The 25,812-nt window shown below is 46.3% G+C and overlaps 1 protein-coding gene across 1 annotated transcript in view; it reads left to right on the top strand.

Annotated features, from left to right (window-relative positions):
* The window catches only part of EAF2 (ELL associated factor 2), a 530,169-nt gene that overhangs the window by 131,812 nt on the left and 372,545 nt on the right, over positions 1 to 25,812 (top strand). Inside the window, exon 3 of the mRNA XM_069616693.1 lies at positions 18,617 to 18,753. Coding sequence (XP_069472794.1) covers positions 18,617 to 18,753 — 137 coding nt within the window. The remainder of the gene's footprint in view (positions 1 to 18,616; positions 18,754 to 25,812) is intronic.

The raw sequence follows: 25,812 nt of genomic DNA, 5'->3' as shown, positions 1-25,812 counted from the left end.
TGATCCTTTTCAGTGTTCCATTCCAGTGGTTCTATCTTTCTTGCTTTCTTTGGCCTACAGGGGCCTTAAAAAGGTACCATTAAAAGTTACCTAGCGGTGCTGTCTATCTTCAAGCACTTGTCTGAAGAATGTTCTTATTTTAAGATTCCTTTTGATTTCCCAATTTCTTAAAGGGGTCCCGCCGTCCCCGTTCCAGGTGCCGGTTTGGGATCTGAATTTCGTCTTGAAATTCCCGATGGGTGCTCCATTTGAACTTTTGCACCCTTGACCTTTGAGACTATTGTCTTTCAAGCCAGTGTTCTTGGTTTTGGTTACTTCCGCTCGCAGAGTGAGTGAATTGCAGGCACTTTCATCTAAGCCGCCCTTTACTGTGTTCCACAAGGATAGGGTTGTACTGAGGGGTACGTCCTTCCTTTCTACCTAAGGTAGTGTCTGAGTTTCATTTAAGTCAGAAAGTTGTACTTCCTGCTTTCTACCCTCCTCCTCATCCTGGTAAGGAAGAGGAGCGACTCCATAGGTTGGAACCTAGCAGAGCTCTGAGCCTTTCTATTTCTAGGATGTCCAGGGTCAGAGTGGACGATAAACTCTTTGTGGGGGTATGCTGGACACCGATTGGGCCAGGCTGTTACTAAACAGACCTTGTCCAGGTGGATTATCCTCACAATTACTGAATGTTACCGATTGGTGGCCAAGGACCCTCCTGAAGGGTTGCAAGCTCATTCCACTAGGGGCGTGGCTACTTCCACAGCCCTGCAGCGGGGAGTTCCTATTAGGAATATTTGTGACGCAGCCACATGGGCTATCTACACCTTTGTTAAACATTACTCCCTGGATACGCTCCATGGTTAAGATATGACCTTTGGTAAGGCGGTTCTTTATTCTGCTATCTGATTGGGTATTCTAAATTCTTTTCCCCCCTCCTTTTTCTGGTACTGCTTTGGGCGTCTGTAAAACATGTGGAATACATTGGAGGACATAATCCATTAGAAGAACAAGTTACTTACCAACTGGTAACCTTTTTTCGACTGGATGTTCCTCCAACGTATTCCACATTGCCCTCCCAGCCTGCCCCTCTGGAGAATTTCCTATGCTATTGCAGCTTGTTTACGCAAGGCTATGTGCAGTCAAGCAGACATTGGCTATGTGCATGTCACACGTTATGGAAACATAAACTGAGGCTACGGCGCTGTGCGTCCTATTTATAACATCTGGTGACATTGCCCTCGACAGAGGCCTTCGAGGGACATCGACCCGACGCCATCGATGCAGGACACCCTCTGCTGAAAAAGTTTCCTAAGTACACAGCTGTGGACATTACATGTCAAAGATGTGGAATACGTTGGAGGAACATCCAGTTGAAAGAACGTTACCAACTTGTAACCACAAATTTGGCTCCTTCCTCTTTAGAAATGGGTTTTACTCCCTATCCAAGATCTGATTACTTCAGAGCTTTTTCCTCTATGTATGAGTAAGGGGAGGACTCTAACAATGAGACCTTTTGGACTACAAAGAACAGTAGTACCCATTCCAGAGGAATTCATTTCTGAAGAAAACAGATTGAAAGGCAGACAACGTACAGGGCCCTTATGGCTGGAATAATGCAATTTATGGGGTGGACTACACCTGCACCCTCTTTTCAGCAAGTTGACCTTACTGATATTAGATAGAGGACCCCAAGAGGATCCCATTGTCCCTTTTCATGCTGCACTGCAAAGGAAAATATCTGCAAATTGGGAGACTCCTGAAGTTATCCCTGCAGTAAATCAAAAACTCTCGATTTAAATAGTGTGTCCGCTTCAGATCCTGAATATCTAAGCAAGCATCCAACTCCAGAGAGTCTAGTTGTGCAGGCAGCGACTTCGAGCAGTGTCGCATACTCCACTATTCCACAAGGCAGTGATGACAAAAGATTTGACACCATGTCAAGAAAACATTTTTTTTCGGCATGCAGTATGGCGCTTAAATCTATCAACGCCACTTACACGCTAGCAAGATTCAGCCACACCATTTGGGAGTGTGCTTCATCTGCGGCTGACTTGTCTTCCAGAAGGGGAAGAACGGGAAGCATTCTTGAACATCATCAAGGATGGGAAGGATGCAATGTGAGTCCCTTCAAACAGGAATTGACTCTGCTGACAGCATCCGCAGGGCCATGGCGGCGAGTACCACAATCTGCAGATTTGCGTGGTTGCGGAAGTCTGGTTTTGCTCCTGATTTACAAGCCAGACTTCTAAATATGCCCTTTTACGGCTCTTCCCTATTTGGAAAAAAGGCTGACAGCCTGGGGAAATTGCAGACATCCAAAGCGGCAGCGAAATCTCTTGGGGCTGCAATCCGGCAAACTCCAAATCGCCCCACAGGTACACCCTGGAGGGGTAAGTCCTTTCGCTTTTACTCCGCATTCGGAAAAGGCAGAGGACAGCCAGCTCCACGAGGCCAGAGACGATTTACCCGTGGTGGACGGGTCGAAGGTACCAAATCCGCACCATCGGGTGCTACTTTACCCTCAGCATCAGCGTCAGCCGCTTCTAAACACCTCTGAGGTCACCCCTCAGAAGACATCAGTAGGAGGCACGTTAACTCAACATCTGGCAGAATGGCAGGCTATTACGTCAGATGGTTGTGCATTGGAGACAGTTGCCCAAGGTTACTGCTTGCCTTTCTTACAAACTCCTCAGAGCCATCCACCAAGGAACAACTCTTTGAGGTTTCCAGACCTGCTCCTTATGCAGGGTATTTCAGACCTGCTAGAGAAAGATGCCATAGAACCGGTACCTGTAGTGGAGAGGAACAAGGGTTGGTATTCACCTTACTTTCTAGTACTAAAGGACAGAGGATTGAGACCCATCTTGAACTTGCGTGATTTGAAGAAATTCCTCAGGAAAGACAAGTTCAAGATGGTAACCCTTTCTCAGATCCTTCAGGCCCTCCAGCTTCAGGACTGGTTGGCATCTCTAGACCTTTAGGATGCTTATTTCCATGTGCCAATCCATCCCAAACACAGGAAATACCTGTGGTTCGCAATTGGGAACTCTCATTATCAATTTCGAGTTCTGCCATTTGGGCTGACCTCTGCCCCGAGGGTCTATACCAAGCTAATGGCGTTTGTGGCTGCAAGTCTGAGGGAAGGGATTCACGTCTACCCCTAACTGGACGACTGGTTGCTCACTGCAGTATCCCCAGAACAAGCTCAGATCCATCTAGATTATGTTTGCCACTTCCTCCACAAGCTTGGCTTCTCCCTCAAATGAAAGAAGTGACAGATGATACCATCACAGAGACTCCAGTTCATTGGAGCCATCCTGAACACATCCCTGGGAAAAGCCTCGCCACCAGAGGTGAGGGCTCAAGATATTCTACAGATGGTCACCAGGTTTCAAAATGCCCAACATCTACCAGCCTTCGACTTTTTGAGGTTTCTCGGGCTCATGGCATCCTGCATCTTCCTAGTGCCAGAGGCTCGCCTGAGAATGAGATCTCTCCAGTAGGCACTAAGGACCCAGTGGTCACAATTCTCGGAGAATGTCAGATCTCCTACTAATCCCGGACAGAGTGGCTCGAGACCTTCATTGGTGGGCCTGTCGGGAGAACATTTTGAAAAGAGAACAGTTTTGGCAACCATGTCCGGAGATAACGGTAGTCACGGATGCCTCACTCACGGGGTGGAGAGCCCATGCCAACGACTTCACCATCAGCGGTCGTTGGTCTCCATCAGAGTCCAGACTACACATCAACCTATTAGAGCTGAGAGCGATCAGACTAGCGCTGAAATCTTTCCTGCCATCCGTACAGGGGAAAAATGTCCTGATAATTACGGACAACACAGTGGCCATGCACTACCTCCACAAAAGAGGCGTAGGGTCACTGCCACTATGCAGAGAGGCAAAGCAGCTCTGGTATTGGGCAATCCAAGAAGGAATCTCTCTATTGGCAGTTCACCTAGCCGGAGAGATGTATTTGACGACGGACGCTCTGAGCAGGCAGAACAGCCCCCCACGAGTGGGAACTAGCTCAGGAAGTCCTTCAACAGATCTTTGCCCTTTTTGGAACCCCTCAAGTGGATCTGTTCGCCACCAGTATCAACCGGAAGTGCGATCAGTATTGCTCGAGGGAATTTCCCCCCCGAGAGTAGCTCTTGGGTACGCGTTCGTAGTGGACTGGGAATTTCCACTTCTGTACGCGTTTCCCCCAGTCCTTGTCATTCCTCAAATGATCAGGAGGTTGAGAAGATTTCAGAAACCCATGATCCCGATTGCCCCGGATTGGGGCAGGAGAATGTGGTACCTGGATCTTCTAGACATGTCCATCTGTCCTCCTTTTCATCTTCCAAAAAGAGAGGCTCTTCTCTCGCAAAAGAGAGGTCAGAGTCTCCATCCGGAATATCGAGACCCTCAACCTTCACGCCTGGTTTCTGAAAGTTTGAGATTCAAGGATTCGTATCTACCGGATGACGTAATGGAAGTGTTGCTTTTAGCCAGAAGGCCAGCAACAAAGTCTTTATACCGTTGGAACAAATTTTGCAGCTGGTGTAGAAAAAAGAATATTGAACCCTTTTCATGTAATACACCAATGGTGTTATCTTTTTTGCTTTATTTAGCAAATTCAGGTCTTCAAGTTGGTACAATCAAGGGCTACCTTGCAGCGCTGTCTATCTTAAAGCGCACTCCAGAGGAGCCTTCATACTTCAAATTGCCCTTAGTGATTCCATTTCTGAAAGGGTTAGCTAATGTTTTTCCTCCAAATCCTTTTCAAGTTCCATTGTGGGACCTAAACCTAGTCTTAATTTCTAATGGTTACTCCATTCAAACCCTGTCATTCCTGTTCATTAAGATTTCTTACTCTTAAAACAATCTTTCTAGTGGCTTTAACTTCTGCAAGAAGAGTGAGCGAATTACAAGCCTTATCTGGCAAACCTCCACATACAAGCTTTCACAAAGATAAGGTTGTTCTACAAGTGAAGCCGAATTTTCTCCCAAAGGTGGTCTCACAATTCCACATTACACAAAAGATCATTTTACCCTTGTTCTATCCTCCTCCCCATCCAGGGAAAGAGAAAGAAAGATTACACAGGCTGGATCTAAGACATGCCTTAAGCTTTTACATTAGGAGACTTGCAAGGATCAGGCAAGCAGACCAATTGTTTGTGGGGTATGCAGGGCACAAATTTTTTACCCATTACAAAACAAACGATTTCGAGATGGATTATTTTAACTATTATAGAATGCTATAAATTAGCAGGAAAAGCGCCCACTCAACATTTTAGGGCTCATTCAACCAGGGGTATCGCAGCCTCTTCAGCTCTCCAAAGAGGAGTTCCAATTAAGGATATATGTGCAGCTGTCACATGGTCGTCCCCACACATTTTTTACCAAATTTTACAGTCCCTTCGAAGAACAAGTTACTTACCAACCTGGTAACGTTCTTTCGATGGGATGATCCTCCGACGTATTCCTTATCGCCCCTCCCATCCTTCCCCGCAGTAAAACTTTCCTTGTAGTTGCATTTTACGCTCCTTCAAGGTTATTAACCAATTCATGCAAAGCAAAACAACATCTCAAAATGGAACTGAGCAACGGATGCTGTGCGAGACTATTTGTCCTCATGGTGACGTCGGCGCCGATACGGGGGCCTTCGAGGGACACCGACTCGAGGGATGTCGACTCACAGCGTCCTCAACTGTGAAAAATGTTTCGGAGGCCAGCAAGCGGGAAGTGGATTTATCAAAAATAAGGAATACATCGGAGGAGCATCCTATCGAAAGAACGTTACCAGTTTGGTAAGTAATAACATCTACTAATTAGTATCTGGATACACCAGTAAGTGCATTATGTTTTGGTATTACCTTGCACATTTGTCATAAGAAAGAACAAGGATTATGTGGTAATACGCTTGAATATGTAACCATTTATGAAGTAGCAATTTTTTTCTTATCGAGCACATTTGATGAAACTGCATGGTGTATGTTTCAGTCATTAATACACAAGACCGGTTTAATGTATGATGCTACATGTTAATACGTGATGTCGGAACATAAACACTATTATTTGCCTTATCTTACATTTTTGAAGTAAGTGCATTGTGGCTGCTCCATTCACTAACACATTGTTACTTGGTAACACCATTATAATGTATGCCTTTATGATGGAAGGGTGCAGCCTCTCAAACGCGGATAGCCATCTGTGGCGAACATGGCACAGAATTCACTTTTGGTGAGAATACTCTAGGTTATTTGTTTTTTAGTTACACGCCTAATACCATACCGAGTTTGGTTTCTAAGCGCGGATCCGGGATTTGAACCTCTGTTGCTCTGCCCTGGTCTTGCTTACAAGACCATTGCGTTGCTCCTGTGCTATCCTCAGTTTACAAGGTTAGGTATGTAACAGTATACCAGTATAAAAGCCATGATCAATGGCATTATTTCTTAATTACCGTTACTTTGTTTGCAAAGGTTTACTGAATTGAGGTTATGAAGTCTTCCTTTTAATGCTTGTGTGAAGTGCGCACAGTGTGCTGTGCAGTCTGTGCACAATGCTTGCCGCGCCAGTGGGCTCAGGCAGGCACTGGATTCTGTGCTCATTGTTCTATCCGCCTCACCTCCCGTATGCATGGTGACGTGAGGCGCAAATAAAGGGCCCCCGCTGCCTGAGGGCAGGTAGTTAGGGACACAAGCAGCAACTGGTGTGACTCGTGTTCTGTGTCTCCTGTGCCGCACACCATAAGGCCTTCATGTGTGGCTCGACTCGATCCCTCTCCCCGTCGGCAGCACCAGCAGCAGATTGATCACACGGGGGATGAGTGCACGAACCGATGCACGCGTGCAGCAAATAACACGCGATTTCAGCACAGTGTGAGCGAATGATCACATTTTTGGAAACCCAGAAGGAACACACGCCCCCACACGTAGTAAAAGAACCAGCAACATTCCTCCCAACAAACAAAATTTAGGAGCACTGGAGAAGACTAAGCAGCACTGCAAAACCGCAGACCAACACCTGGACACTTGAAGTCACAGGTGAGGAGGAGCCCGTTGCTCACCAGCACACAGGCGTGCACAACGACAGAGGCAACATGACAATTGGACTCTCCATGCCAATTGGACTCTCCGTGCCAAGGCCCAGCACACCAGCAAGAATAGCAGCATCACTAATACCACCAATGCCGTCCCCTCAACATCATGGTGGTGCCACGGCAGTACTTGGGCCTTTCAACTCATACACGGACGGATCCATCATCAGTGGTGCCCCGCTGGATGCTGAGGATCCAAAGTTCAAAATGGCGATGGACTGCAAGGACATATGCGTTATAAATAACCTATCGATACTGCTTAATGTGGGTGACGTGCTACGCATTTTCAACGCTTTGCTCATCAACGATGGTGCAGACATATACCAATTAGCCAAGGACCCCATCACAGCACATTTTGTGCCGCAGCTAAATCCGGATGATGAAACTTTCAATTTCTGCACCACAGTGGAAATGGAGGATGAGGCGCTTGATGCCCAACACACAAGGCTGACAGCTAGCACTATCCTGCGTGTTTGACGACGTAGAAAAATAAATAAGGTGCCAAATCATCAACGTGTGCTCAGAGAAACTGTGCAGAATGGTACTTGGTGAAAAAGGCATCTCTCTAGCCAGAATTCTCGAATATGGATGCCAGAGAGAGCTGTCACACGCGAGCAGCACCACACTCCAGAAACTTCAACTGGCACCAACAACAGCGGTAATAGCGCAAATCTCCAACCGTCAAGCACCGAATGATGAATACAGTGAAACCCACAACTCCCCACCGTGGCAACCAAGAATCCCCGGTCCGACTGAGTGTGGATGGTGTGGAGGAGCACAACACGGAAAGATAAACTGCCCAGCGCAAGGAACCACGTGGGGAGCATGCGGCCGAAAGGACCACTAAGCACACATTTGCAGATCGTCAGGGCACCCTCCACGCCAATAACAACCGCAACAGCTGAAATCCATCTCCAAGAAGAAGAAGAAACAAGCGGATACGCGTGTAGTAGCAGTGGAAGACAACTTGTGAACAGACGAATCCGGGACGACTTCTGAGAGGAAGCGATGGCTGTGGGGACAGGGAGAGCGAGGAGGGGGGACAATCCACCTCATCTCAGCATGGGATCATGGAAACGCTGAGCCGAAAAAGAAAAGACTGAAATCCCTTGTAAAAATAGATGGACAAGAGACACTAATAACAATCGACAGTGAATGTAATGCCAACCACTGTGTTCTGGAAACTCTGTCCAGAACTCAGGACCACAGAAACTCTCCTATTGGCCTATGCCAGCAAGACTCCACTCCCGGTTGTGGGACGGTTTAGAACCGAACTAAGCAGAGGGGAAAACGGCAATCAAATCCAAGATTTATGTTTCCAACGCTGGTATCAAATGCCTACTTAGCTGGGAGGCAGCTGAAGATCTAGGACTAATCGGGTTCGTCTGTGGTGATGCAGATTCCACTGATGTCACCGATGTACTAGCTAAACACCCTGGCATCTTCAAAGGCATTGGATGCCAAAAAGGGAAGCTCATAAAACTACATATTGACCATACAGTTCAGCCCCAAGCGGTACTCCGTAGGAGAACTCCATTCCACATGAGAGACCTGGTGGCAAAAGAACTACTGTAACTTGAAAAAGCTGGCATCATCGAACAGGTGACTGGTTCAACACCATGGGTGTCACAATTGGTGGTCACACAAAAAAACCAGGAAAGGTACGAATTTGCATAGACATGCACCTCCCCAACGCAGCAATTAAAACGGGGTGGCACATCACCCCCACCCTAGATGAGATAATCGGACCTCACAGGGTAAAAGATTTTTTCAAAAATTGATCTCAACGCTGGCTACCACCAATTGATACTATACAGACTCTATGTACATTATAACTTTCTACACCCATCTGAGTCTGGGGCGGTACAAGAGGCTAAGCTTCAGAATATCCTCAGCGGCAGAGGTTTTCCAACAAGCCATCCAGGAAATGATCCAAGGGATCCCCAGAGTGCTGAATGTCAGCGACGACATCCTCATCCACGCCAGCGACGGGCAAGAACACATGCGCCGCTTAGAAATGGTGGTCAGCAGACTGGAGACTGCAGGCCTTACTATTCACCTGGACAAATGTGAATTTCCTAAAGAAGAGCTCACATTCTTCGGGTACGTCTTAAACAGCGAGGGGGGTATCTGCTTACCCCCAAATGGTAGCTTACATAAAGGAGGCCTCCCCACTGCACGGAAGTAAGCAGCTTTTTGGGAATGCAACATATTGTGGCAGATTTATTCCCAACCTGGCGACCATGTCTGAACCACTTTGAGAACTCGAGAGGTCAAATGTCAAGTGGGACTGGAGTCCCGAATGCCAGGAAGCCTTCGAACGAATGAAGACATCCCTATCATCATAGACAACAATGTCCTGCTATGACCCAACGCTGACGACAGAACTGTATGTGGATGTGAGTGCAGTTGAGCCATCCTTGTCCAACAGTCACGAAGAGGTGAGACGAAGCCCATCGCATACGCCTCCCGGGCACTCGCGCCTACCGGCCAACGGTACTCCCACATTGAGAAGGAGGCAATAGCAGTACTCTGGGGCTGTCAACATTTCCACATCTACCTCTATGGACGGAAGTTCAGAGCGTACACGGACCACAAACCACTCATTCGATTTTCACAGGGTCATCAGCACACCCTCCGGCTAGAATTGGGAAGTGGCTGCTACAGCTACAGCAGTAGGAGTTCGAATTGGCATATCAAGCAGGTACAGACAACCCAGCAGATCTTTTGTCCAGGCACCCGAGGGCCGCAACCCTGGCTGAGGTGAAGGAGGCAGAAGAGCCGGAAGACCACATCTGTCAAATCCTAAACACCATGAAGCTCCGGGCAGGCAGCAACGACGACACTGTGGAGGCCACACAAAACGACCATTGTTGTCACATAGTGAAAAACACAATCGTATCAAGAGAATGGAAATCATTCCTCCGCCACGTACATAACCGCACACTGGAGGCCCGAGACTTCCAAACTGGTATGTTCCCGGTACGACAGGAGCTGTCTGTCACCAACAAAGGGCTAATCATGAGGCACCCGCGTAGTAATCCCCAGCAGTCTACAGGACAGGATTGTCACACTCGCACATGAAGCGCACCAAAGAATGGTCAGAACATAGGCCAGAATATGCAGCAGAGTGTGATTCCCTCAAATAGACATCAAGGTGGAGGATACTGTCACATACTGAATGCCAAATCACGGGAGCACCACCTAACTCTGAGCCAGTTCAGTCGGCAGAGCCCGGATCGTCCAGGTGGGACGCCATGAGCATCGACTTTTGTACAGTGCAAGAAGGCACATACTGCTGGTGGCTATTGCTAACTACTCGCGGTACCCGGAATTGCTGCTCATTGGGGGATAGAACTGAAAAAGTACATGGACAATCTACATCTCCGATATCCACCACATCGCACCCAGGTGGCCGCAAGCAAATGGGGATGTGGAGAGATTCATGAGGACTATCAAAGTGTTGCGCATATCCAATCCCAGAACAGCCTGTGGAAAGTGAATCTACCGATTCCTACGGAACAGGGTGATGTCCCACAGCGCCACAAACGTACCTCCAGTAGACCTCGTATGTGGCACTATGGTAAACTCAACCATATCACATCACCCTAGCAGGGGCGGGATGGACGATCTTGACAGTGACTGCACTCAGGAAAAAGAGTTGTGGCAAACAATTGTATGAGCGACAGGAGACAAGCGAGAGTATCAAAGTACAGGGTTGGAGATCGCGTACTGGTACTGCGAAAAGCCACTATGTCCAAGAGGCTATGACCGCGCACCCTGGACAGTGATCCAAACTGAAGGAACAATGGCAGCAGCAAGAGGACAGCAGACCACCGCCAGGAACGCATCCTGGTTCAAGATGGTGCCAAAGCAGATGTGCGAGAGGACACCGCATGAGAGCGATGAGCACTCACGGCACACCCAGAGTCACAGAAGCGAAGATGTAACACACAGCGGTGAGGCAGGTGAGCCGCTAGAAGATGGAGGTGATCCATAGGTGGGAGAGAACCCAGAGACAATGCCCCGGCAGTGGCCCAGTAGGTACAACCTAAGGGCAGACCCGAAGGCTCGAGAGAGGCTAAGAGACAGAGTGGTGAGCAGCGCTGGTCATTGGGCCGGCTCTCGCCAGATCCGAGATCCGGCACCAGATGCGTAGCCGGATCTGGGGATCCGGCCAGAGTCTGCCCCTAAACCCAGGCTCTGCACTAGGTTAATTTAAAAAAAAAAAGAGCGGCCACGACGGCGGGGGACGGAGCAGCTCCTTGCAGAGCCTGTGATCTAATCTGCAATGTACTCATGCTCGCACAGGGCAGATTAGATCTGAGCCCCCACCTTGGTGGGTTCAGTCTCTAATCTGCCCCATGGTGCAAGTGGGCTGTGCACACTGCACAGAGCATTTTTGTTATTTTGTACTCTCCTCTCGGGTGCTTTATTTTCATTGTGCACCCGTTTCCTTTGTCTCGCTGGTGTTGCAAAAGTGGTCCACAGTTGCACAAGGCCATTCATACCTTTTTGTGCCAGAAAGTTTGATATTGCTGTTTTAAGCTATTATTTTGGACATTTCTTTTGATAGGTCAACTGCCAGCTCTGCCCACTCTGAACCCCGCCTCCTCGGACACCGCACCCCCGCCCACAAACTCCAGCCCCACCCTGACCCTTGTGGGATTCCCCCACCAACTTTTTCCCATTTCCACCACTGGTGGTGAGATATACGTAAAGAGCATGCACTTGTGCCGGACTAGATTTGCACAGGGGAGTTTCAGATGGTTGTCAGTTACTGTTTGTGTTTTCACTTTTATTTGTTTGGGAAAAAGGAGAAATATTGTATCCGCCTCACGTACTGCATGTGCGGTGTAAAGGGCTTGTCCTGCCACAAAGCAGGCAGTTTGGGACACGAACAGCAACTGTTATGACGCGTGTTGTCTCTCCCATCCCACGCACCAGAAGGCCTTAATGTGTGGCACGACTCGATCCCTCTAGCCGCCGGCAGCACCAGCAGGAGAGACATCACACTCTTCTCCACTCAAAGCTGAGCCTGAGAGTGGAGGCAGAGTCTTCCTGGGCTGCGATGCCCCCTCCTCCTCCTGGAAGCACCTAGAAGTGTTTTTATTTTGTGAGATTAGCACACCCCACCTTTTATGTGGTGTGCTGAGGGGGAGACGTTGTATCCATTTTCTTGCCTTTCCAGCAGTTGTTACTATGGCAGGTCCATCTGTTCAAGCTGATGGCAGTGTACCTTTAGCTTGACTTTTTGCAAACTTTTATCACAGACTGTCTACGCTACTGCGGTATGGGACACAAGGTTTACCTACAATTTTAAGCTCTGAACAAGGTCTTTCTGATGCCGCCTTTTGCAATTCTGGGTGAGGGTGGATTCGCTTGTCTTTGCCCGGCTTCCCAAGGAAAACCTATGAAGGTTCTTTGAGTGACTGGGAGGACTGGAAGTGGGGAGGTGACCGAAAACACCCCTATCTTTGTCCTGCAGTGTGTTGACTGAAACCAATTCAGACTGGGAGGCTGGCTGTCCCCATTGGATAGCCATCCCCAAGTGTGAATGATGCATGGGTCATGATTGGTGGACTCAGCCGGTGTTGCTGAATAAATTCTGAGGTCCGGGAGCTGAAACTGATAGCCGACCACTGTAACAGAAGATTCCAAACTTGGACCAACAAAGATGCCACCAGCCACTTCCAACGACCGCCAGAGCCTGTTGGGTGACCGCTGCTGTCCTGACCTCCTCCTGCCAAGCAACAGTGAAAATCCAAAGAGGATGACTTCCTCCCATGGGCTGGCAGGCCTAACCTGTCTCAAGACGATATACACTTTGCCCCATCGCTGGACCGCCAAAGCCTGCAATCTCCCAATACCCTGTGCTGCTCCTTTGTGCATAGTCTCCAGAAGCGCAGTTTTGCCTGCAACCTGGAGGGCATCCTCCTGGACCTTTATCTACTCAAACTGGCTCCCGAAAGTCCCCTCATCAGAGGTGAGGACCGAGAAGAATTGACTTGTGGTGTTCCACCGAGCCTGAAAAAGGCACCAACAAGCAAGAATAGCAAATATCCTTTTGTGGCACAATACTTCTCATAATACCCACCTGTGCCCATAAGCCGCAGAATGAGACACCAGCACAGAAGATTTCAAAGGCTCCACATGATATTTTATTATTAATACACTTAAGCGAGGATGGGACGAAGCAACTGGCTTTATATCTGTACCTCTTCTTATTCTGAGAACAAACAGCTTTTATACACTTGGTGTTACATTGCTTCATGACAGGCATTAAATCACCAGGCTAAATGCGAACACAGACTCAGGGTCTCTGTTTACTGCCAATGCAGCTGCTACCTGGGCTATTTCCACCCCTTGGACTTGCTCGAAGTATACATGTGTACGTGTAAAGCAAACCGTTTTCTCGAAGGCAAGCACATTGTAACCGTGTTCACAAAACTGACCAGATGAAAAGATCAAATGTTCATTCATTTTACAGAGTGCTTACAGTTCCCTTTTTTACAATGTTCCACAATCGACCCTTTGAACATAAGTTCTATTATCATAATGTAATATTAGTAAGTCAATCTGTTACATACCTCTAACATTCTTTTGCATAATAAGTGTTTGTGGTGGATACTGAAGTTGCCTGTGGTCTGAGACATTAAGCTAAAGTCTGGCACAAGGCAGGCACACAATTAATACAAAGACCTATGAAAAGGAAAATGGCCAATAAAAGAAAAATAACGGGCAATAGTTTCCACCGAAATGTCATTATGGACCATAAAGCTCCACCAATACCCAATGGACCCATAGAGAAGTGTGCATGGTCCGCAATACTCTAAAAATAATAATGATAATATTTTTCTCTATGATCCTGCTGGATTGAAGACAGGTTGGCATTGTGGACACTGATTACTGTACCAAAGGATGGCGCTATATAATCTAGTAATAACCACCCACCTAACACACACTCCCACACAATCCTGACAATGCTGCGTACCCCTTTGGAACAATACCATTTTTGTCTTTGACAGAAGAGACGTATGGAGATGCACAGACCCTCTCTGGGGTGAAATACCATACACTCATGGTTTGGCATAGCTTGTGTATGGGGCAAAACAAAAGGGCCAAACGAAATTCCAAAAAGACCAGTTTCACCGGTTAATTGTTCCTTGGAGTGTCTCTTCATGCTACCTTACACCTAAGTAGTTAAAGGTGCAGTCTTGACCGCTTGGTAGCTGTCCCTCACAGAAAGGGGTTCCTCCTCACAGTTTCCAGTTCAATAGCTGTTCAGTTTCCTTGGTCTCAAGTTGCATCGTGGCCCCTCTGTTGCTCCAGCAATGTCTTTGGGACTAGCGATATTAGTGCAAAAGTCAATAATCTTGTCACTGGGAGGGGGATTTTGGGTCTCCTTACCAGGCAATGCACTATCTACATGGGCAGGTAACTGCACGGTGCATACATCACATGACTAGAGTGGATCCAGCTTTTGGGGCCACAGCACTTCAAAGCAGTCTGAGTGGTTAGTAAACCTGCACTGGACCCTTCCAACAGGATTGCAACCCAGATGTTCGCTGAAAGTTCTTCGTGTAGATCCACTCGCCGGGTTGAATGCTTTGTTCTGGCCTCTCCAGTGGTTTTGGCACGTTGTCAGCGACCCGTTTATGGCGAATTGACAAAGTTTTAGCCAATTCCTTTCAGTAATCTATCAACAAAGGGTAAGGTACAGTACTCTGTCTCTTTGGAATTGGCATGCCCATACATTAGCTGGGCAGCCCATGACTACTTTGTAAGGAGACAATCCAACAACTGAATGCACAATAATTCTCATGGAGAATAATGCTAGTGGGAGTGCATCGACCCATCCAACGCACTACTAGCATATATCTTTGATAACTTTATTCTTTAAAGTATAATTTATTCATTTCACCAAACCCACTGCCTGGGGTATTAACAAAGCGCATGCCATTATCACTCCAAAAAGTGCATGCCAGTCGAAATCAGGCTAAATACTCTAAGTATTTTAGCAGTACTTAATGCAGTATTGTCTTTTAAGGGGAATGCTTCTACCCATTTGCTAAACATACGTACCAGGGTTTAAAATTGAGATTCAATGAGCAGGAGTTAAAACCAGCTCCTGGTGTCGGTTATCAACTGACACCCAGTGTCGGGAGCTACCGCAGGGGAACCAGGAGCTCCCAGAGATGCTCCTCTAACGTTTTGTCCCTTTCGTATGAACCATTGTATTTAAATGTATATTAGATGTGTTCTAATTCTTCTTTATTAACATTCTCTAATACTCAGTTGATGTCATATTTACATGTTTGGAAGGCACGAGTTGGCACTAGGAGCCAAAACTAGCTCCTGGTAGCTGTTGGTTTCAAGCTAACCAGGCTCTACTATGCTAGAAGCAGGAGCTAAATAGCTCCCAGCTCCACTCAATTTCGAACCCTGCATACTATCACTAACCCATTTTATCCTTGATAGGGAGGCAATTCATTGAAATCCATTTATAGCGCTTCAAAGGGAAATTCAGGTGGCCGGAAATGTCCTTTTGGGATCTCCCTCACTCTTCCCAATGTTGTAGGGCGCACATACTAAACAGTTTTTACAAAAAGCAACCGTGGCTGGTCTTAGCTTAGTTATTCCACACTGTAGTGAGCAACTTGCACATTCGCCCTGCACCTACATGAGACGGGCCATGGACATGAGACATTAGAGAGATATATTTGTGTGGCAACTTCTATCTGTGTCATTTCTGTGAGTTCACCCAGCATCAGTCTATACGTTTATCATGCAGTTTCCAATCCTGCAGCTCTCTCTGTGGCCTGAGCCTGAATATTTTGCACTGTCTCAAAGGCATTATCAAATGTGATTATTCTCTAGCTGTGTCATATGTGTAACATACATAAGAGATAGTCACTGTGCAGTCCCCTTTGCAATTTGGTCTGCTAAAGCATGACCTTTTCCTACATCATCTCCAACGGCCTTGTGTGCACTGCATTTGATAACTAGTTTCTTTGGCTGGGTCCGTGCATACAATAATTTCAAAATTAATGTACTGTGCTGTATTTTTGCCCCATGTGAAGTTAAAAATCCTCTCAGCCCATAAGGGGCTAAAGTTGTGAGCTACTCCAAATGAACACTGTACTTGGTCTTCCCTGCCTAACCCCTAACCCCTGGTCAAGGGTGATCGAGTGACTAATACCAGATGGGGTTGAACTGTTTAGAAAGGCTGTGGTCAAAGTTACAAAGAGTTTGAAAATGTTGCATATATGTTTCAAGTTGGTTGAAAGCGATTTTACCCATAAAGCTGTTCTAATGTGACCCCTGTGGTTTACCATCCTAAGAGCGTTATAAGAGTTCTCTTACATGTTTTCTAGTACTTGCTTGATCATTGAATTACAATGGTGTACCTTAGCATATATAATGCATATCTCTTATTATTATATAAATTTAGTATAATCACGTTTTCTTGAATCAAGGTGTGCTAAGAGTTGTGTACCTACTACAGCCCTCCTCCCTCCTTAGGCTAAGCCTGGCTGCTTGTCCATTGCAACCATACCTTTGGGTAGTTCAGGCCAAAGCTAAGAAGTTTAACCGTGTTCACTCAAGGTGGACTTTCCTAAGTGCCACAGGCTGTAACTTTAGCAAAACCACCTAGCATAGGCTTATGTAATATGTCAATGTGTTGCCAATAGGGATGACATATTTTTGGCCACTGGGGCGAACATAATTTAGAATATTATCGAGAATACGACAAAGGAAACATGATCATGAATGTGACAACAAGTACAATTGTTGAACATTGATTGGAGTTTATTGCAATTACTGTAGTTTTGGATATAGATACATTTAATGGCACTAATCTAACACCCGAATCTTCCGTTAGTCATAATGGTCACACAATCTGATTCAGGTGAATTTGCTCGTTGTAAATTCTAAAAACCAATTCTTTTTGTTGCCTTTTTGCCATATATTGACTGCTTTCCAAGTGAAACATTATATCCTTTTTATTCAATTTCTATGGAGTGCAGATTATCTAAAACAAAGGTTCTTGGTAAGTGCCACAGCAGTTATACCGTAGATCGGTGATGTGTTAGTGCATACAGTTGTAAAAAAAAAAGCAATGAATGGACCAAGGTAGCTCAGTGAATTCTTCTGTATACTGGGATACAGAGTAATTGGATATTTCTAAACTCCAATCCGAGTATAGTGAAATATCATGGTCATCTCTCTTGTTTTGTGGGAGGATCAGTCTGCAGTCTGGCGTCAAGTTTTTGGTTCTGTGGTATATTTCTGGCAAGACACAGAGAAAGGAAAGCCGACCGGTTTCAGCGGTATTGAGTCATTTGGACCACTTTCATCAGGGCTACTACAACAAGCACTAGGTAGTGTGCTGTCTTCATTAGTTTTTATTCAGCATGATTAAACTTGGCTTTTTTCAAGAGGCCCCCCCACCTGGATGAAAAGAAAAAGTGGGACTGGGGAGGAGGGAGACCAGGTCTGTTAGATTTGGACTCAAAACCCAAGTACATATTTATCTAAATGCCCCTAGGGCAAAGTTGTATCTTACCCTCGTCATAATATTTCCCCTTGTATGGCGGTCCTTATTGATGCAAGGGAGGGGCTGCTCAACATAAAATGCAACCTAGACAAACAGCCATAGAAGGTCTTAAAATCTCGGTCGCAGGCTAAATAACATTTATGTCATTATACTTGTTGAACTTGAAAAGCACATGTTTGATCGACATGCTCTAGCTAGGTACACATACAGTGGATCGGCTCATATTGAGTTCGACACCACACACATCAAAAGCAGGAGCGTTTTTTTTAATTAGTGCGTTCTACATGCAGTATCATCTTGTAGGGGCAGATGCGGCATAATTGTATGGAAATGCATGAAAATGCATGTCACAAGCCGAACGTGGGGTCTGTACCACAGGAGGACCATGCATCCGCGTATACAACGATACTGGGGTCATAACGTGTACCAGTGTAAAGGGTGGATGGTGAACTAACCTCCCGTTTGTTTATTCCATTGTTCGCTCAGAAACGGCTGCTACAAGCAGTCGTTTGGACATCATCTGGGCTGCCCTTTCATCTGGGCAGCGTCCCAGATGAAACCCAAAAACAACCCGCATTTTTAGAATTCTCAACGAGCAAATTCAATTGAATCAGATTGTGTGACCACTTATTATACTCCACCAGACGACGTATTCTAAACTACCTATGTGATTTCAATATCGGGCCTATACTGGAGAAAGCAGATTTGCTTGTAAGTCTAGTTTTTTTCCCTTTATACTATTCTAGCATTCGGTTGTGTGCTAGTACATCCAAAACATAGCTGCACACTCCTCATTTGCTTTAACCTCACCAAGCAGTTATCAGTCCTTTGTCCTGATTTCATTCAGATACTTGTAGCTACTTTTTACAATGTGAAGCACAAAAGCGATCGTTTGGAGGTCACTGCATTATGATTTTAGGTACTTCTATTAACTGTTTGCATCTTAAGTGGCCCTAAAAACATTGATTATACACATTTCTTTCATAACAGGGTTCAACTGCACCAGTAACTGTGTTTAAGGGCTCGAAGAGGCCTTACCTGAAAGAATGCATATTGATTGTTAACCATGACACTGGAGAATGCAGACTAGAGAAGCTTAGTAGCAACATCTCTGTAAAGAAAACCAGGTACACGATGTTAATTTACGGATTTTCTTAATGACAAATCAGTCTTTGTGTAATGGAGTCTACACTACTTACTATGGAAACTCTATTTCTGTATGCTGCATTGCGATGTGGAACATGCAAATAATATAGATGTTCACGCTAAGGCTGTTTTTAAATTATTTTTTTATTTTGTAATACTCCCTCTACTTTTTAGAGGGATTTTTCTAAATACCCCCTTGTTGGTGTGGCAGCTTACCAATATCGTTCTGTGAAGCTGTAGTTACTTACCTGTAATTTGGCAATCTTATGCTTACTGGAATTCTTACCAGCATGAAGAACAGTTGCTTTTTACCCCCTCTCCGCCTTAGCAAGTGAGGACTGACAAGGTTGGAAGATTAAATGGTTTGCTTACATGAATTGCTTTGATATTGACACCAACACACACATTCTCTCCTAACTGAAACGTTAATCTTCTGCTCTGGCCAGGATGTTTTTATAGCTGAGCCCACACCTACTAACGCCATGTCTGGGGGGGAGAAACATCTAAATCTAAACGACTGAAACCAAAACTGTGTGCTAAAATGGTGCACATTTATTCAACTTGCAGGCGATCTAGCAAATGCCTAAAGTGGACCAGTGTTCGATTTTCCTTCTCAAGTGAAATTCTCACCAACTGTGAGCCCCCAGCGCTTTTTTGTCTGATTATACTGAGTGAGTGGGAACTTTTTTCCACGCTCACTCAATCTGATCTTGGGAACCCTTTTTACCTCTTTTTGCATATTGTTTTGGAGTCCTGATTTCCTCCATCTTTTCTGACATCTATATTTTAATGAAGTAACACACAGCACTTTCTGTGCAGTTTTAATGGAAGCTCCTTGAGCTTCCAATGTAATGTTTCTTTATTTCCCCTTGGTTAACACCCCATTATCAAGGCATGGGATTTTTTTTTTTATCCTACCTGTACTTTCTTTTGTGAGATCAGCATACTTGGCCTTATGTGGAGTATCCCTTTTCTCACATCTCTAGTAACTTTTCGGTTACTGTGGCAAGTCCCTCTTTTCAGGCTGGTGGCAGTGTACCTTTTACATTACTTTTTGTGAACTTCGATCACACGCTGTGATCGCGGCTGCGCCGGAGGACACGGGTCACCATTGACCCAAATGTTGACTGTACTTTTTAAAGTCCTGAACAAGACAAGTCCTTTACTTGTTATTGAAGAATCCTCTGGAACTTTGCCTTTTCTGCATCTGTGCCTTGCCTACTTTACCTCCAATCTGACTTCGAAGAACATTTACCTGGATAGGGATGGGTTGCTAAAGCCGTAAGGCCCCTGAAAAGCAATAAGCGTCTTTAAAAGTACTGACATGATAGTTGATGTTGCATAACCTTTGCATTCCTACAACAGAATCTGTTTTAGTTATTCTGAGTTCATGTCCTCCTCTTCAAGACAGTTGTAATAGATCGGATATCTGTAGCACTTTGACACCCTATCTGGTGCTTTTAGGAGCTATATTTGCAAAACAAGGCACATATGTTGGTGGCAAAAATAAAGCATGCACATTGTAGCAATTGTGATTAATAAACACTGCATAGCCAAATAAATGAGTTGCAGAGTACATACATGAGTGGCTATAAACAAAATGTAGGTGCTAAGAAAACATACATGAATAAATATGTGTAACTGGAAGCATTCAGAGTAATTTCTACCAGTGGTTCTGGCTAAGATAAAAAGGAAACCTAAATGAACACATGTATTCAGATTAATTCTAATTGCTATTACTGGTTATAGCCAAGAAAAAACATAAATTAATACATTTTTTTAATGTGAGGTATTAAGGTAAATTCCACTTCCTGTTACTGGCCATAGCCTCGAGGTGAGACATTGGTGTATTTCAGAACGCATTAGAAATGAACATCCTGCACAAATTGGCTCCTTACTTATGGATTGTGTCCTCCCACGTATTGCTAATATGTGATATTTAATATCCAGCTTCAGCTGCTTCAGATTATTTTCTTCGGCAGAGGGCATTGTGCGTTGATGCAGTCAACTCAGTGTCCCTCGAGTGCCTCTGTCTCGAGGATGATGTCATGGAAGGCATATATAGCACACGCAGGGCCCGTTGGCTTCAGTTCTGTTTTTCCGAGTAAGTTTGCGCTTCAAGAACTACGGCGTGCTTCAATACATTCCTTCACGAAAGATACGTAAATGTCTTCATCTTTGACACAGTCTACCCCAAAGACTGGGTTTGAAAAGTGTCAAGATTGCAATTCCAAGATGTCGATAACCGATCCGCATTGAGTATGTTTGTCTCTCGGTGTGGAGCACAAGACCTCGGCCTGCTCGAAATGTCAATTGATGACCGGAAAAGCTCTGAAGGAGCAAAAGGGGAAATTGTCAGTAGATAGAAACCCCAAGAAATCCCCATCGACTACCCTGTCGCAGAAACTTTCTTCTGACGATGCGAGAGGTGACTCTCCTCAAAGAAAGAAGGCGAAAAGGTCTAGATCGAGGAGTGGCTCCCGCTACTCCTCGTCTAGGAAGTCAGGCACCATAAATCGCCTACTTAGACTTCCTCGTCTGACTCCTCGCCTGAGAGAGCTATATCCTGTCCCACTAAGGCCTCCACACCTGCCGTATAGGAAGTATTCTGGTTAGAAATGCTGAATATTTTTGAAAAACAGAAACCCTCGCGATAAGCCATGCTCCTACCATGCCTTCAAAAGCTGGCAAGGAAAGGGCTTGAGCCCAATCCTGCACGCCCTCGAGCCCAGGACGAAAGCCAGACAGACATAGACAGTCGTCGAGGTCTTGGCGTGATGCGAAATCATCAAAGGATCCTTTGAACGGCAATTCAAAAAATAAGTCGAGGTAGAGGCCGTTGATGCCCTCGATGCCAGCTGGCCCATCGACACCAATGGCACTATCTATGCAATTGAAACCTTCGGTGCCATCGAAGTTGAAAACCCTCTTCATTGAAGACATTGACTCCTTGAGCGACAAGTTCAACATTTTTGAAACCTTCGACGCCCTTACCAGAAAAATCTTTCACTCCTTTACCTAGAAAGGATTACTTTGTCACTAACCTTTATTTATTGATATTGATATTTTATTTCTATCGCGCTCATACACAAGTGTTTCAGAGCACGACAAGGGAAGGGGAACAGGGGAGAACAAAAACAACAATCTTACTAGGCCCAGTGACATTGAGAACGTGCAAGTGCAGGGTAGAGGGGGAAGGGGGAGAAGTGCATGGAAGGGGGAACAAAAGGAGAGTGGCGCGAGAAGGAAAAAAACAAAAATAATAAATAAAAAGTCAACAAACGATGGGAGTGCAGCCAGCAAGTGCCAAGTGCTGGGTTTATGGCAGCAGGCCACGTAGGTCTGAAAGTGCAGGAAGAAAAGGGGAGAGCTGTATGGGTACAGATACAGACCCCAGTGCAGGAGGTGGCCCGGAGGCAGTGTGTGAGGGTGGCAAGATGAGCAGGTACCTGGGCCCGGAGGACAGAAGGTGGCCAGGTGCATGGTGCCGAGGGAAAGTAGAATCAACAGGGGAGAGGAGAAGGCAGAAGCAAAGAGGAAGGTTTTGAGGTGCTTCCGGAACCGGAGATGGTTCTCCTCAAGTTTTAGAGTGGCAGGGAGGCTGTTCCAGAGGGAGGCCCCAGCCGAAGACAGAGATCTACCCCCAGCTTGTTTCTTTGAGAAACGACTGACCCTGAGGGAGTTGGAGGTAGAGGAGCAGAGTGCTCGAGATGGGAGGTATTTGCAGAGGGATAGCTGAAGGTATGTTGGACCCAGGCCCCAGAAAGCCTTGTGGACAATGCAAAGGGTTTTGAATTTAATCCTTGCATCCACTGGGAGCCAATGGAGAGATTTCAGAGCTGAAGAGATACGATCCCAGGGCTTGAGGCCAAGGACAAGTCTCTCAGTCCTGTTCTGGATAAGTTGTAAAGGGCGGAGAGTAGAGGCAGGTAGATTAAGAAAGAGGCTGTTGCAATAGTCCAACTTAGAGAGAACCAGAGCTTGGGAGACAGTGAGCTTCTGGGGGAATGAGAGGAAAGGAATACCTCTGAGGAGGTGCAGTAGGATGCTTGACATTTTTGATACATCAGCGATGTGGATGGAGAAGGAGAGTGGAATCAAAGGTGACACCAAGGTTCTTGGCCTCGCACGTGGGGATAGGAGGAGGGCCAAGGAAGGCCAGCCAGAGAGTGAGGGGAAAGGAAAGTGATGGTGTGCCAATGAGGAGGATCTGTCTTGCTGGCATTAAGACAAAGATCGTTGGCGGCACACCATTCTTGAATGGCAGTTGGGCAATCAGTGATGAGAGAGGTGGAGGAGGTGGCCGAGGGCAGCCTGAAAATGAGTTGTCGTCTGCGTAACACTGGACGTTTGAGCAGAAAATGGCAATACAGCGGGCGAGAGTTGCCAGTTATTGGTTGAAAAGCCACGGCGAGAGGTTAGACCACTGGGGAACACCACAGGTGGAGAGGAAGATGGATGATAGGAAGGACCCAAGTTGGACCTGGGAGGGTCGATCAGAGAGGAGAGGTCAGCCAGGCCAGAGCCTGATCACTGATGCCCAAGTTATCCAGGAGATGGTTGAGCAGGATGGTATGGTTGACCGTGTCGAAGGCAGAGGAGAGATCAAGTAGGATGAGAACGGGGGAATGCTAGAGTCAAGGTTGGAAAGCAGATCTTCACGGATGTTCAGGAGAGCAGTTTCTGTGCTTCTGCCAGATCTGAAGCCAGACTTATGGTCCTGGAGACAGCCAACAGAATCAGAATGAGGGTTTACCTGAGAGATGGCCAGCTATTCAAGGAGTTTGCCTAAGAAGGGGGTAATGGAAATTGGGCGATAGTTGGCCGGACAAGAGGGATCCGCTGTGGGTTTTTTGAGGAGAGGATGCACAACGGAGTGCTTCAGAGGGGAGGGGAGGAGAAGGATCATGAGGCAAAGGAGTGGTTGCAGAAGTCAGCAAGGCCCGGAGCAAGGGTATCAATGTGGTCCTTGAGAGTTTTACAGGAACAGGGATGAACCGGTTTTGACGAGGCATTCATAGATCGGACTTGTCTAGTGACTTCATCAGGGGAGAAGAGAGGAAAGGAAGAGGAGGGTGGGGGGGTGGCTGGAGGAGGGTCCGTGAGTACCGACGGGGAGAGGGAGTGGAGGAGAGTGTGGACAGGATGTCTTGGGTTTTTGAGATAGTGTGAGGCCAGGGCATTGCAAAGAGCCTGAGAGGCAAGGGGAGGGGTAGAGACTGCAGCAGGGTTGGCCAGCTCCTTACAAATTTTAAAGAGTTTGTCCGAGCTGTTAGATGCCGCAGAGACACGGGCTTGAATGTGGACTCTCGTCTTGGTACGGACAGAGAGACGGTATTGCCTTTGGAGTAGGCGACAGGCCAGTTTGTCAGAGGATGAGCAGGAATCCCTCCATTTTCTCTCAGCCGCCCTACACCTACGTTTAAGTGTAGCTAGGTCGGAGTCATACCAGGAATTGCACTTGGCTTTGGACTTCAGGCGGATCCTCATGACAGGGGCAAGACCATCAAGAGTATCAAATAGAAGAATCGAGAGAAGACAGGGCTGTGTCAGAGTGTGAGTCAGGCAGAGGAAGAGGGGGTGGGGAGAAGGTGGAAGCAAAAGCTTGACTGACGCACGCTTCATGGGCCGGATGTCCAGGAAGGTAGGTGGCAGTGTTTGGGTAGGCTTGGCTTGGGGGGGGGGAAGAGAGAGGTGTCTAAAATACACTTTCACAAAGCATTACTGCCTTGATTCTTCCCTAAGTCAGGATGGCAGTTTTGAAAAAGCAGTCTTCCCTTCTGTTCATGGAACACAAACGGTGCTTTGGGAGTTGATCAAAGATGAATACGTGGGAGAACACAAACCATTCAAACAAGTTACTTATAACGTTACTCGTAACGTTCTTTCGACTGGATGTTCCTCCCACGTATTACTTATCGCCCCCTCCCAGCCTACCCTGCAGTAGAATTTCCCTTGCTATTACATCTTTCGATCCTTCAGAGCCTTATACGTTCAAACCCGTGTTGATGCGGGTAGTTCTACTGAAAGAAAAAAAACAAAACTGAAGTCCACGGGCGCTGCACGTGCTATATATGCCTATGACGGAGGCCCTTGAGGGACGTAGAGTAGACTGTATCGACGCACAGCGCCCTCTGCCAATTTATTCATTTTTTTTCTTTTTTTCCAAGCTGGATATTGAATATCAAAGATTAGGAATACGTTGGAGGAACATCGTCAAAAGAAAGCTAGCAGGGGTAAGTAACTTGTTCTTCTGACCCAAGAAGCTCTAGAATATTTGGTCTTGAGCTTATGGCCACTTGTGTAAATTGTCCAAAGTTTAAATTAGTGATCCTTGAGGTAGACTAATGAGTCCTTCCGTCACCCACGGTGATTTTCAAGTAGAGGTCATCCAATATGTAAGTATAGTGTGTGCTTAAAGTTGGCCTTTGTGGTATAATGCAGTATATTTTCAGTTAATTGGACCGAGATTGTGATGCCAATAGTGGCGGATTCAGCAGTAGGTCAGGCTTTCTGAAACTCAGCATTTGCTGCTAATCTTCTCTTGATGTGTCGGGAAACAAACTGGTGAAGGAAAGGGAAAAATAATTTGCATTCCAGATTTCTGCAAGGACATGGGCATTGCATGTTATGCCATGCACTCCTGGAACCAGGAGTATCCATCACTTCTGGTTGCTCCCTGTCCCAGCATTGGCGAGGAAGCAGTCGTCATTTCGTGTCTGGCTTGAATCAGGCTTTGCGACTGGAGCCCCATTTGTTCTCTTGCTGCTGTGTTGGTTTCACAGGAGACATCTGGACATAATCGTCCTCTGAGCAGTTTCCTTTTCCATGACCCAATCCCATGGCGAGCTGTGGCGGCTGGAGGGATTTCAATAAAACCACAATTGAACACTTGTAGGAAGAATCTCTGGACCCTACACACGTCTCTGTGCACAAACAGTGTCTTGAAGAGTCGAACTTGCTACAATGCAAATCCGGACCTGCACGTTCTTGGCGAGAAGCAACGCCTTGGATCAAACTACGCATCTGGTAATGGCTGA

Source organism: Ambystoma mexicanum, chromosome 9, assembly GCF_040938575.1.
Source record: "Ambystoma mexicanum isolate Mex_15411 chromosome 9, UKY_AmexF1_1, whole genome shotgun sequence".
In the NCBI taxonomy this organism is placed as follows: domain Eukaryota; kingdom Metazoa; phylum Chordata; class Amphibia; order Caudata; family Ambystomatidae; genus Ambystoma; species Ambystoma mexicanum.
Note: the sequence above shows the minus strand (reverse complement) of the source record. Positions and strands in the feature narration are given on the sequence as shown.